The 12,542-nt window shown below is 38.8% G+C and overlaps 1 protein-coding gene and 1 long non-coding RNA gene across 3 annotated transcripts; one reads left to right on the forward strand and one right to left on the reverse strand.

Annotated features, from left to right (window-relative positions):
• The first annotated feature begins 2,396 nt into the window (after window positions 1-2,396).
• Window positions 2,397-8,196, forward strand: LOC116684517 (G2/M phase-specific E3 ubiquitin-protein ligase-like). Its single transcript, XM_032510106.1, is given in 10 exon segments — window positions 2,397-2,843; window positions 2,967-3,091; window positions 3,199-3,514; window positions 3,604-3,683; window positions 3,943-3,995; window positions 5,278-5,591; window positions 5,735-5,913; window positions 6,141-6,313; window positions 7,353-7,567; window positions 7,647-8,196. Coding segments are annotated over 10 exon segments (1,860 nt in total). The 5' UTR covers window positions 2,397-2,674; the 3' UTR covers window positions 7,883-8,196.
• Window positions 8,059-9,772, reverse strand: LOC116684519 (uncharacterized). 2 transcript variants are annotated; one of them, XR_004330786.1, is made up of 3 exons: window positions 9,483-9,772; window positions 8,533-8,751; window positions 8,059-8,441 (listed from the first exon to the last, which is right to left on the reverse strand). It is a non-coding gene; the product is annotated as an uncharacterized LOC116684519 (long non-coding RNA). The 2 variants fall into 2 exon arrangements; XR_004330785.1 differs by lacking the exon at window positions 9,483-9,772 and adding an exon at window positions 9,004-9,066.
• Between the last annotated feature and the right edge of the window lie 2,770 nt (window positions 9,773-12,542).

A 12,542-nucleotide genomic window follows, 5' to 3' on the forward strand; every position in this document is an offset into this window, starting at 1 on the left:
CTGGGGGACCATAGGCAGGCTGGGGGAACTCATGTAAAAGACCTCGTGAAGTGACATTTTCATGCCATGGGACCTTTAACCTCTCCTTGAGAGAGAGTCTGTGTGTAGGTTAATGTTTGTATTGTACTGCTAAAATTGCCTAAATGTTTAATAAGGACAATAAAGTGCAATTTGTTTACCTTTTATGAGTGCAAGCCTTTTTCTCAGCTAAAAGAAAACAAGGTGCTCTTCTGAAAATGCAAAATCTAAATCAGTTCATCTGTCATGTTGTCGTCCTTCCTGGTCTTGGTGTAGCTATGTATGTTTTCAAAAACTGGCAGATGATCACTGACATCATTTGTTATTAGTCCACTTTCAACTTTATAGACAGTGACGTTGGTAAATATATTATCAATTAGTGTAGCAGTATTGGTTGTAATCCTGGTTGGTCGACTGATTGAGGGATACAAACCGGGACTGTACACCAGATTAATGAACTCTGTTGTTTTGTTGTGGTCTTGTGGGTTGTTGAGCAAGTCAATATTGAAATCTCAGCAGATAAAAAAACATTTTGTTATTGCTCTTATTGAATATTTCTGTAATTGTTTCCTTAACCCTCTGAGCCCGAGACACTCGCCCACGAGTGTAAAAGTACCTCTGATTCATCGTTTAATAACTTTTGAACCATACAAGCGATTTACTCACTTTCGGTTTCGTTTGAATCCGGACGAGTTCGGCTTTACGGCGGTCTTTTCCGGGTCTTTCTAGCCTCTACAGGGGGTTTTCTATCCAGCCTGGAACTTCAGCCTCTTTGGGCTTTAAATCCATACTGTTATATCCAAGATTGGTCCACTTTATATCCATAATTCATCGCGTTTTGGCTCATTTTCCGCCGCTAGATCGTTCCTCAGCATCTGCCCTGTCTGTCCCGTCTATTGTTTCAGAAGTGCATGCCCATATATGGGAGATAAAGGCAAACTCTTGTATGGAAGGCCAGAGGGGACAAAAATGCCTATAAACTCTATTGAAGGCAAAATAATGCAATATTTAGACACATATTTGCTTGTATAACATTGCTGTGGGTGTAATATCAATAAATATGACATTATTATGTTATTATTGGCATAAGTAAATGTCATGAGAGCAAAACGTCTTGACTTTTTTGGAAAAAATGCATGTATTTTGTCAACTGTATAAGTTATAATGATTATTTCTTCACAGTGTGACTCCCAAGACATATGAGAAGTGTTTTAGACTGGAAAATGGCTTAGGTTTTACTTATATGTCTGTCATATCAATACATATCTGGAAGATTCATGTTCCGTTTTATTTATTTATTTGTCTTTAAGGCCCTACAACCATTTTTAACATGCAAGTGACCTCACTGCAACCCAAATATTCCAATAACCCAGTTTGTCCTAAAAAAAATGATGTTCATCAGCGCATGTTTTGCATGTATGAGGCCCTGGGTTCAATCCCCGGCATCTTCAGCAAGTGTTCTGTTACAACTATGGCTGCACAATTAATTGAATTTTAATCGCGATCACAATTTAGACTTCCCACGATCAATTTTGCGTGATCGAGCGATTATTTTTTAAAGCGTCATTTCATAGAACGCTCCAGGTTTTTTGCAAAGCCAATCTACCGCTCCGTAAAGCCGTCTGATCATGAGCCAGTCAGAGTAGTTCCTTTACCGCGCAGCTTAGTTTCTAGCATAGACTTGGTTTCTAGATGTAGACGGTCACAGAGGACAGAGTAACGGGAGGAAAACTCAACAGATAGCAGTCGGTTATACGTCAGTCTCAAGGTTTACCAGTTTACCAGTAAACGCAACACTTTGTCCCGTCTGTTGTTTTTCAGACAACAGCGGTGACCAGTGCTAGTCGGTGCTAGTAGCGTCTGTTAGCTCCTCTAGGACGCACCGGTGCTACTAGCGTCTGTTAGCTGTTAGCTCCTCTAGGACGCACCGGTGCTAATGTTGCATCCGCTGCAATGCTGTTTATATCGATATGGTTTAATTTTCGTTACATGACCCATTTTGTCTGTAAAGCCGTGCCTGTGTTGAATCTCTCCTTTACTCTCTCTCCTCTACTGTCCGCTCAGCCCGGCCACACAGCGGCTGCCGGTCCACACTTCTGACATTTGTCTACAGTTTTAATTGTTATTAACTCATCTGTATATGGTTAAGTATGAGATGCAAACCTGTATTTGTACCAGTGTTTCCGCGGGTAACTACGGTGGCCGGGAAGTGCAAAACAACATTACAAAGTCTGAAACACTTTTACAAAGATCGAGACAAATTTACATTTAAAAAACAAATTAACAAAACGCAAAACACTTTTACAAAGAACAAAACAAATTTACATTTTAAAAAACAAATTAACAAGACTCAAAACACTTTTACAAAGAACAAAACAAATTTACATTTTAAAAAACAAATTAACAAGACTCAAAACACTTTTACAAAGAACAAAACAAATTTACATTTTAAAAAACAAATTAACAAGACTCAAAACACTTTTACAAGTCCCGAAACAAATTTACAAACGACAGATTCTTCACGGAAAGGGAATGTACCACACACCGGAAGTGACACGAAGTAATACGGAAGTGACACGGTGGTGTTGGTGAGCGCGGGCAATTCGCGTTGTAGTTGTGGAGTAAATGGCGTAAATTAAGTTTATGGTGACTGAACATGGACTGCGACCGAGGGATATTTTGCCCGTTTTGTGGCAAACACATGAACACATTAACGCGGTTTTGCTTTACGTGTGGCCAGTGTTTGGAGTTTCTGAAAGACGCGGACCAGACGGAAACACTTGTAACACAGGCGTCGTCTCGCCAGCCGGACAGTGTTAATCAAAGTAAGTGTAGCAAAACAAAAAATGCTATCTATCTGGGGCCATGTGAATAAAAGTCAGTAATGCTATGATTTTCTTGAGCGGCTGCTGACTTTCTATTTTGAAACGGAACTCTGTCCATTTCAGCCGAACATCCATGCCCATCATACAAACAGTTCATGGAGTACAGAAGCTCCAAGTCTAAAGAACGACAGGCTTTTAATTACGGGCCAAAACGAAGAAATAGGCCTAAAGAAAGAAAAAACGTCCAGGTAAGTTTGACCGTCCTATACAATTTTGCAAAGCTCTATATGTATTTGTGTGTATGTGTATATTTATTTTACCTACGTATAAATTATTTATATATTTATTTTACTAGATAAACGTAGGATTGATGGTGCCACATGGAACTGATGGAACTGATTTAAAACCTCTAAGAGGGAAAACGCTCCCGGTATTTACAGACCCAGAAGTAGCAGCACCTGATCTACTGAAACAAGCTGTGCAGAAAATGAGAACATTTAACAAGGACATGCACGAAGGACCTTATGTCCTTTTGGATCCAGACTGCTCAGAGGTGGTCCATGTGCCTGGGTCAGAAAGGCCATTCAAATTGGCAGAATATATAAAGGAAATAGGAAAGGCATATTCCAGGATCACTTTTTTCATTTGCCTAGAAAAACACTATAAAGGAGGTTAGTGGATCTCATGATTTCATATTTTTTTACATGTTTAGATACTCTGCTGGAGAATAGATAATGGTTGTTTGATTTATTATTTTCAGTGGATGATACCTCAGACTCTGATTCTGAAATTGTCATCACAACAAGGAGCAGAGCCGAATTCAATCAAGCTGACACTTTGGTACAATAGTTACTTCTCTTTTTTATATATTTATGTATTTATGTAAATATTTGTATTTTATTACTTTATTAGATGTACATTGGATTTTAAGCATAAAATATGTCCTGGTCAATATTTTAGTGGTAAAAGTGGCTTGTTTTGATTATTTTGCGGTACTATTATACAGTAACACAGACAACCATTCAGCATTGATTTTATGCTGTATGTGGTGACTGAACAACAATGGAAGCTATTGATAATTTTATCAATTTCCTCTCAGGTTTTTGAACCAAAAAATTGAAGTACTCCTAAACACAAACTAGAAGATGAAAGGTAGGTGTTGCACGCTTGGACACAAAGAAACTTTCTGGCTTGCATGGGTTGAAATTATTTCTTTAGTTCTTGACTGGAAATAATAATTAATTTAATTGGGTTACAGTGCTTTCAACCAGGTAGACTGCTATTTAGCAGATATTTCACTACTCATTCACATACACTTTAAACATTTATATTGCTATTTTTGAGATGTTTTTTCTACTTTTGCTGACCTGGAAATACAGAAACCCTGCACATGAGCTCAACGTTGCTACATGCTATTGACTGTTTCTGTAACTTGCTCCCTACCTAAAGGACACACAGCTACCTGTCTGAGCTTTACTTAACAGAATAAACCTACAGAAATACAGTTTCTCTTTCAGGTTTATAAACACAAATGGCCCAAATTAACCAAACTATTAAAAAATATGAGAATGATCCAGTCCATCCATATGTCCCACATCATTGTGGGTCTCACATAGACCTTTATTGAATTGGCGCAGTCAACCTGAACCAATTAAACAAACTTTTTTTCTGAACTTTGTCAGGGAGTCAGATAGATGTAATGAGAGACAATGTTTTTGATCTAGTGATAATCAACCAATAGGAATTTGGGCTGCATACATAATGTTTACATGATTTGACTATTGGACGCTGGAAGGACACCTGCTGGTTTTAAGATGTCCACAACACCCACTCTAGCCCAGAGCACCCTGGCCACTAGAAAAGACCCACCTACTACTATGTGTTACTCAAAACTACATTATAGTCTTTATCATGGAGCTAATCATTTTGTGTTTTTATCATGTTTCAGACAAGCACCAGGACATTCATCAATTCAGCCAGGACAGGTAATAAGGGAGACTGTGGCTGCATGACATTTCTTGCTTCCAATGTTGTTGTTGTTTCAGACATTTTAATCTGTTTTTCAGATAGTAATATCTGATGCTGAGGATCTGGATCAACCTGAAACAAATCCAGAAAAAATTCTTGCTACAGGTAAGTAAAAAAATAAAATAATGACTGACATAATTTATATTTACTGATTACACGGGGAAGGCATTTTTGTTTGTAAGATGTTTTAACATGGAAATGGTCATTACCAACAGTAAATACACAGACCTGTTTTCACCCATGTTGAGCCAGAGGATGAAGAGCCTGTTGCTGTCAATGTGAAGAATATCCAACACACAGCAATGTAATATGACAGCTTTTGACTATAGCACTCCAGTATTTTACAGTGCAATAGTTCTGGTATATCTGGAACATTCACAAATGAAGTCACTTTTTGTCATTACAGGGAGGAGACGGACATTTCATTACCTGACATCGTGGCAAACCTGTCGCTTCCTATTGATCATAAAAGAGTCAGTCGGTTCAACATCTCAAGGGCTAATGTTTGGGATGGGGCAGTCAGAGGTTTCAAGCGTACAACATATTCTGAAACCTGTGACATGCTGGTCAAATTTACTGATGATACTGGTGTTTTGGAAGAGGGAATTGACACGGGTGGTCCAAGACGAGAGTTTTTAACTCTACTAATGAAACACCTAAAAGACCGGCCCATTTTTGATGGACCAGAAGGACATCGGTTCTTGGTCTACAATGCAAATGGTATGCATATGGGTTAGATGTGTACTATAGGCTACTAATGGTTGGTTAATGATCATTGACCATATATATCACATGACATATGCTTGTATATTACAGTATATAATGCATTTTGTTATAATTTTGCATTATGACTTCATTCACAGCTGTTAGGGAGGATGAGTACTACCTGGCAGGAAAGATGATTGCTGTGTCAGTTGTGCATGGAGGTCCAGGACCCCATTTCCTGTCAGAAGATCTTGTACATTATCTTTCAGGCCAGCCTTCATTCAAAGCACCAATTAATTTAATAACTGATGAAGACATAGGGAAAGCTTTGCAAGAGGTGAGAATAGCATAAGGGCTACAGTATGGTAGGGCAGAGTTTTACATAGTTCCTGAAGTGTTTTGAGACAATGTTTAATTCCTATATCACGTGCAGAATTTGTTTCATTAATTTATTAGTCTTTGATGCTGTAAAATTACACCATGCTATGTATGTCATTAAAATAGGCTAGGAGATATAGTGCATACAGTTATTGACTGGGGTGTTTGTCTTTTCATGTCTTTCAGATTGAGAGTGCTGCTTCATTGGATGCTCTGCAAGAATGCATGATGAGACACAGCACAATGTTACAGACAGCAGGTTGTCTGAGGCACGTGGCTACTGTCGAAGAAAAGAAAGAAATCGTGTCCGACTACCTTCAGTGGTATATTATTGACCGCAACTCATCTGTAATTGACAGGTAAGATTCTTTTTATAAATGTTATGTATGTTTTAGTTAAATGCCTCATTGTCTCCATGTTGGTTTATGCAAACATGTATATCTGTTATCAATTTGTCACTGTGACAGAATTTGTACCTTAGTGTATTTCAACTATGTGATGTCACTTCCTTCTGTCTTTTTCCTCATCAATCTACACACAAAACATCATAATGACAAAGCAAAAACAGAAATTAGATTCTCTTCCTGACTAACTCCATAAAGTTCAAGAGGAAAATAAGTCCAGTTACCCCTTAAAGTTATCCATCCACATCTGCTACACATCTGGCAGCAGAGTGATGGTTTGAGGCTCACTTGATCCATCAAACCCTTGATGACTGCTGCTTTTTATCCAACCACCTGCTCAATACTGTACCAGTGTCACTTACATCTGAATCTATTCCTGCCCTCAGTTCTCATAGAGATCCAGTCACACGCAGAGGTTTTAGTGTAAGTGTCCATGAAAATATATACAGATATAAAGAGTGTGGGGATGTTGATGGGTGTGTAAAGGCTGTAGCTTCATACACGAGGAATCCAGGCTGGAATTACTTCCATAGGTGCTTCAACAGCATACTGAGAAAAGGCTCACTAACTTCAGCAAATGTGATATTTTAGTTTTTTTCTTCTTTTTTTATTAAATTTGCTACAATTTTCTCAAAACCTGTTTTTGCCTAGCTTATGATGTATTGTGTGTAGACTGATGACGAATAATATTTTATATGAAATCTCTAACTCAAAGTTTTGAAAAATTGCATGGGATGTGTAGACTTTCTGAAGGCACTGTATAAGTGCTCAAGCCACCTAGCCATTCCAGTCTTTGTCGTTTAAACCTTAGATTGTAACAATTAACTTTTAATGTGCAATGCAAAAATAGGTTTTTTTTTAATTCAATGGTCAACACAACAATTTCCCCCCAAATGTTTAAGGTGGATAGTAATTGAAGAGAATATTTGTTTTCTTTAGATAATTTAAATTGGCACTATACAACAGTGAATCAATGTTTGTGTTCACCATGTAGATTCAGAGATGGTCTTTCAACCCTGGAGTTTTTGACTGCACTACAGCAACACCCTACTTTGCTGGCCCCTGTTCTGTGCCACACTGAAAAGCGACTCACTGCTTTTGAACTTGAGAAACTCTTCAAACCCGACCTCAGTCCATCAGGGAGTAATCGACGACTTAAAGAAAGTCAAACCATGGCCTATTGGGCAGATTATCTCCTTGATTGTGAAGGTTTGTTAGTTTATTTGTTTTTTATAACAAGTTAAGAAAACGCATGTCAATGATTTATCTGAATTGTTTTTCTTTGTAGAAGGCCAGGCTGCTGTGTCTGTGGAAGATGTTTTGATGTTTGCTACTGGGCTGTCTTCACTTCCCCCATCTGGCTTGGAACCACCGCCACAAATAGAGTTCCTGGATGACTCTGCGTTCCCCATGGCAAACACATGTTCAAACTCCTTGAGATTACCACTCCTAGACTCATTCACTTTGTTTAAGTCACAAATGGACTTTGGAATTCAAAATAGTCCAGGATTTGGCTGTTTCTAAGCTATATGATGGATGACTCAGAGTTAAAGTTGTTGTTAAAGGTGCACTTTAATGTGAAGTTGCCAAAGTTGATTTTATAATAACAATAACAGTATGTGAGCATGTGTTTTTTTTTCTCAGTTAACATTTTAAAAATGTTTTAGATCTGTGACTGGGATCCCTTAATATGTCACTGTTTTAGATAAAGAAGTACTTAAAGAAGTTGTTCTTTACTACAAAATTTTAATAAACATTACTATTTTTGATTAATTTACTTTACACTTAAACAGCAAAGCTGTGGGTGACAGATTCGTAAACATTGTGTTCAGACAGTGTTCCACCACTACAATAAAAACTCCCTTTTTGATCCTTTCATAGCCGAGCCATTTCTTTTAGAATCATGTACAGTTCTGATGCAGACTCCCAGTTTTCTGGCTTCAGTAACTGATTGTGGTCCATGGCAAAGTCCAAGTACTCCTGCATGTTTGGGTCCCCACAAGGAGTAATGAACAGGCTAGCCTCAGGAAGGGCATCCAATTCAGCCTGTTGAATTGGAAATGCACAGTCTCTGGAACCAAACCTATGTTAAATAGAAAACATAATTGCATTTGTTTTCATTTAAACTAAAACGTTAGATTAATACCTTTACCTATTTATCACCAATGTATCACCTGTGTGGTAAGTAGTAGAGTTCATTGGGCACTCCTCCTGGACATGCTGCTGTTCTGGAAGGGCGAATCCTGTGACTGTTCCACAGTCTCACACACTCATCTAAGTCCTTCTGAATAACCTCACCGAAGCAGTATCTCAAGAGACACTGATGCTCATGACTCCCGTTAAAGTATCCGGCATCTCTAAGGTCCGTAAATAACTCCATCCAGAACTGAGACCTATAGAAACGGATATACATTTAGTTAAACCTTTAAGTGTATACATGTTTGAATAATAAAATCAAAGATTAGTTGTAATGAAATTTATGGGTTGTGCATCTTTTGGTCATTCAATTTTCTTTTCAGAAACTACCTTCCTTATATTTTTTCAGATTTTTTATTGTGCTCGTTTTTTCTTTTTCTATTACTCGTTCCAGAGAAGAAAATCAAATGACCAAAAGATGCAATGAGCCTTTATGAACGTTCACTCACCTCCCCTTTCTAAATATAGACCACCAGGACTCAATACGCTGGTTATTTATAGATGAGCCGTACATGTGACTGGACGCTCCAGAGTAGTAGTCACTGTGATGTAGGGTACATTGAATTGCAGCCATTATGCCGTTCTCAGTGCCGCAATCAGTCCTCAGTCTCATGGGGATGACACCGAGGTGTTGCACACATGACATGAAATAGTGAGCAATCACCGTTGGGTTATTATTTGTTGGTCCACATTCAAGCCACAGTACTTTACGTGAAAATCCATCTATGCATCCCGAAATGGCCAAACCGAATGGCTTAAGTTTATCATAACCATCTGCGTGCCACATATAGTTAGGTCCCATTGAGTGGTAGGTTCTTCTTGTAAACCTTCTGCGTGTTCTGCTCTCACACCCTCGAGGATTAAGCTCCCGGAGCAAATTCATCACATCATCTCTCTTCACTCGAAGATTGTACTTTTGTTTAAGTACCTGCCACATCGTGCGGTAGCCAAATAGTTGTCCAGGTCCACGAAGTTCCAATCTGATGGCGTTACTCACGGTGTTTGGAGAGGAATAATCCTTTCGGCGGTACAACCCGGCTTCGTTCAGTTTACTTTTAAGAGTCCTCAAGCTGATGTTTACACCGTGTAGGCTTGACATCATGTCCACAATTACATCGTAGGAATGGCCCTCGTTGAAATACTGAACGCAATGATGCAGTATGTCCGGTGTTTCCGTCTGGTCCGCGTCTTTCAGAAACTCCAAACACCGGCCACACGTAAAGCAAAACCGCGTTAATGTGTTCATGTGTTTGCCACAAAACGGGCAAAATATCCCTCGGTCGCAGTCCATGTTCGGTCACCATAAACTTCATTTACGCCATTTACTCCACACTACAACGCGAATTGCCCGCGCTCACCAACACCACCGTGTCACTTCCGTATTACTTCGTGTCACTTCCGGTGTGTGGTACATTCCCTTTCCGTGAAGAATCTGTCGTTTGTAAATTTGTTTCGGGACTTGTAAAAGTGTTTTGAGTCTTGTTAATTGTTTTTAAATGTAAATTTGTTTTGTTCTTTGTAAAAGTGTTTTGAGTCTTGTTAATTTGTTTTTAAAATGTAAATTTGTTTTGTTCTTTGTAAAAGTGTTTTGCGTTTTGTTAATTTGTTTTTTAAATGTAAATTTGTCTCGATCTTTGTAAAAGTGTTTCAGACTTTGTAATGTTGTTTTGCACTTCCCGGCCACCGTACGGGACAGATGAAACAGCTGTTTCAACTGTCCCCGACCTGGCTGGAACTCCATGGATTTTAAGTAAATGCACAAATGTCTGTGTTCATACAATTATTTATGGAGGTGAGACATAGAAAAGCAGTTTTAAAAAGATGAAAATATATTTGAGCCCACCAGGTAGGGGTGGTCAAGTTTTCCCATGTTATCCTATGGAGGTGACGGGTTGGGGCGCGTTATTTGGATGTCCAGTGGTCTAACCCATTTAAAAACCTACTGAAATGACATTTTCTACAATAGAAACATGATATAAATAGAAAAACTTACTGTTCTAGCTATAAAAACAGCCCAGTCATCCACAGTGCATGATATTTCAATAACCGCTTCTACGCGCTTCAGGATGACGGCAATTAGTTATTAACAGACGTTCACAAAGACGCATAGTCCTGCACCAATCTATCTATAATAACACCTCTTGGAAGTACCATCCATGATATACAGTAAAATATTAAAGTTGTTGGAAGGTTATATGGCTTAAACTGTATGTTTCATTCGTCCCCGCATGCTGTTTCATTCGTCCCGTCCAGGAGGGACCGATGAAACATTACGCACGTCCCACTTTCGCTGCAATAACTCCTAAACGGTTTTGTCCAAAGCTAAAAATACAACTGTATTAGACAGGTGACAAGTGTAGGTTGCTAGTGACAAAATATCAGCTTTCAGTGTGATAAGACCGCTTTGTTAATTATGTTTAATTAAAAAGTGTTTCAACTGTCCCGGCTCTCCCCTACTTCGCGAGGATCCATAATTATCCAATGATACACATAGAACTCAAGCGCGAAATTTTTACAAAAGCGGGAATGCAATTCAGTTGCTCACAACACCGATTTGACCAACTGCACTATACGAACGCCGCCACGTCAGAGCGGCTAAAGCGTCTGAAAGCTTTCCCGTACTTTTTGACAAGCGTCCTTGGCGGGGCGGCCAGAGCTTTTTTGCTGCTCAAGTCGGTGGTGGTGTGAACGTACGGTTAGTCGGTCGGTTGGAGAGCAGTTGTGACCGGCACTTTACTTAAGAGTGTGCGTAAATGAAAGAGTAAGTATATCTGCTACTTCACTATTATATTGTATTTTTCTGTTAAACCAGCAGTTATTTGTGCTACTTAGCTAACGGGGATGATAGTTAAGAGTTTAAGAGGTTGCTACGCGAACGTTGTGCTAATTATAGCCACATTCATTCATGCTAGTTTCGAGCTTCGGCTCAGCCGGCGTCGAGCCAAAATATGTAACGTTGTGTTTAAACTCGTTTCTACGTTACTACTTGTTGTTGGGATTGTTCAATACTTTGTGGTTGTGTAGAACACAAAGTAAGTACTGTTAAATATTGTTATCTGTGCCGCGGTTGAGGCTTCTCTGTCAAGGCTTTGCTAGCTCAAACCGAACATAGCATCCGGTCGGGGGTTTTCACAATAAAAGCATCCAGCCGTTTAGTTAGTTGGAGGCTTTAAAGTGTATTATAGATGACAGGAAGTGCCGTGTATGTTATCGGTAACTTAATGAAAGGCATATAACAAGTGTTTGATTCCTTATTCTCTGTTTACATTATTAGAGTTAGAGATATATAGTCATATTCTGACTATTGTTTATTTATGTTTGGTAATGTATATTAGGTATTAAGGAGGAATGAGTGTATGCATATGTTTCCCTTATTCATTTGTATTTTATTTTCCCTCTTAATAGAAACCACACTCAGAATTACCCTCACAATTGAAGAAGAGAAAATAAATAACCAGAATAAGAACTACCTCTCAGCTCTTCATTTCCTACTCTGGAATAAGTGGCCTTAAGTGGTGTTCTGGCCGACACACCTGAGTGAACCTGGTGATAAACCATCACCTAGCACTAGCACCTAGACTGAGTGTCTACCCATTATCTTCACTTCAAGGAGCATGTGGCTTCAAAAGCTCAGTGATGTAGACTGGAGCTAGTCCATGAAGTATTTACTTTGAGCTGCTGTAGCACAGATATTTCCCCAGTGTGGATTTCACATTTCAGAAGCTGGAACTATTGAATTTGGGTTAATTTTGCTTGATTAATGACTTAATTATGAATCTATTAATTACAGTGACAACACAAAAGTAAAAGCAGAGGCAACCCATTTAACCCTATTGTTTTATTAATTTCATGAATGCTTTCTATAGTCATGCAAAGTTCAACGGCAAAGATAACATTAAACACATTCAGTACAGTTTTATTTTAAAAGAGGGTGTGACTTCTACAGTCTCCAAACCCCAGGCAGTACTGCCAGGTGAACAATACGGTG

Source organism: Etheostoma spectabile, unplaced genomic scaffold (assembly GCF_008692095.1).
Source record: "Etheostoma spectabile isolate EspeVRDwgs_2016 unplaced genomic scaffold, UIUC_Espe_1.0 scaffold00019302, whole genome shotgun sequence".
Classification (NCBI taxonomy): Eukaryota; Metazoa; Chordata; class Actinopteri; order Perciformes; family Percidae; genus Etheostoma; species Etheostoma spectabile.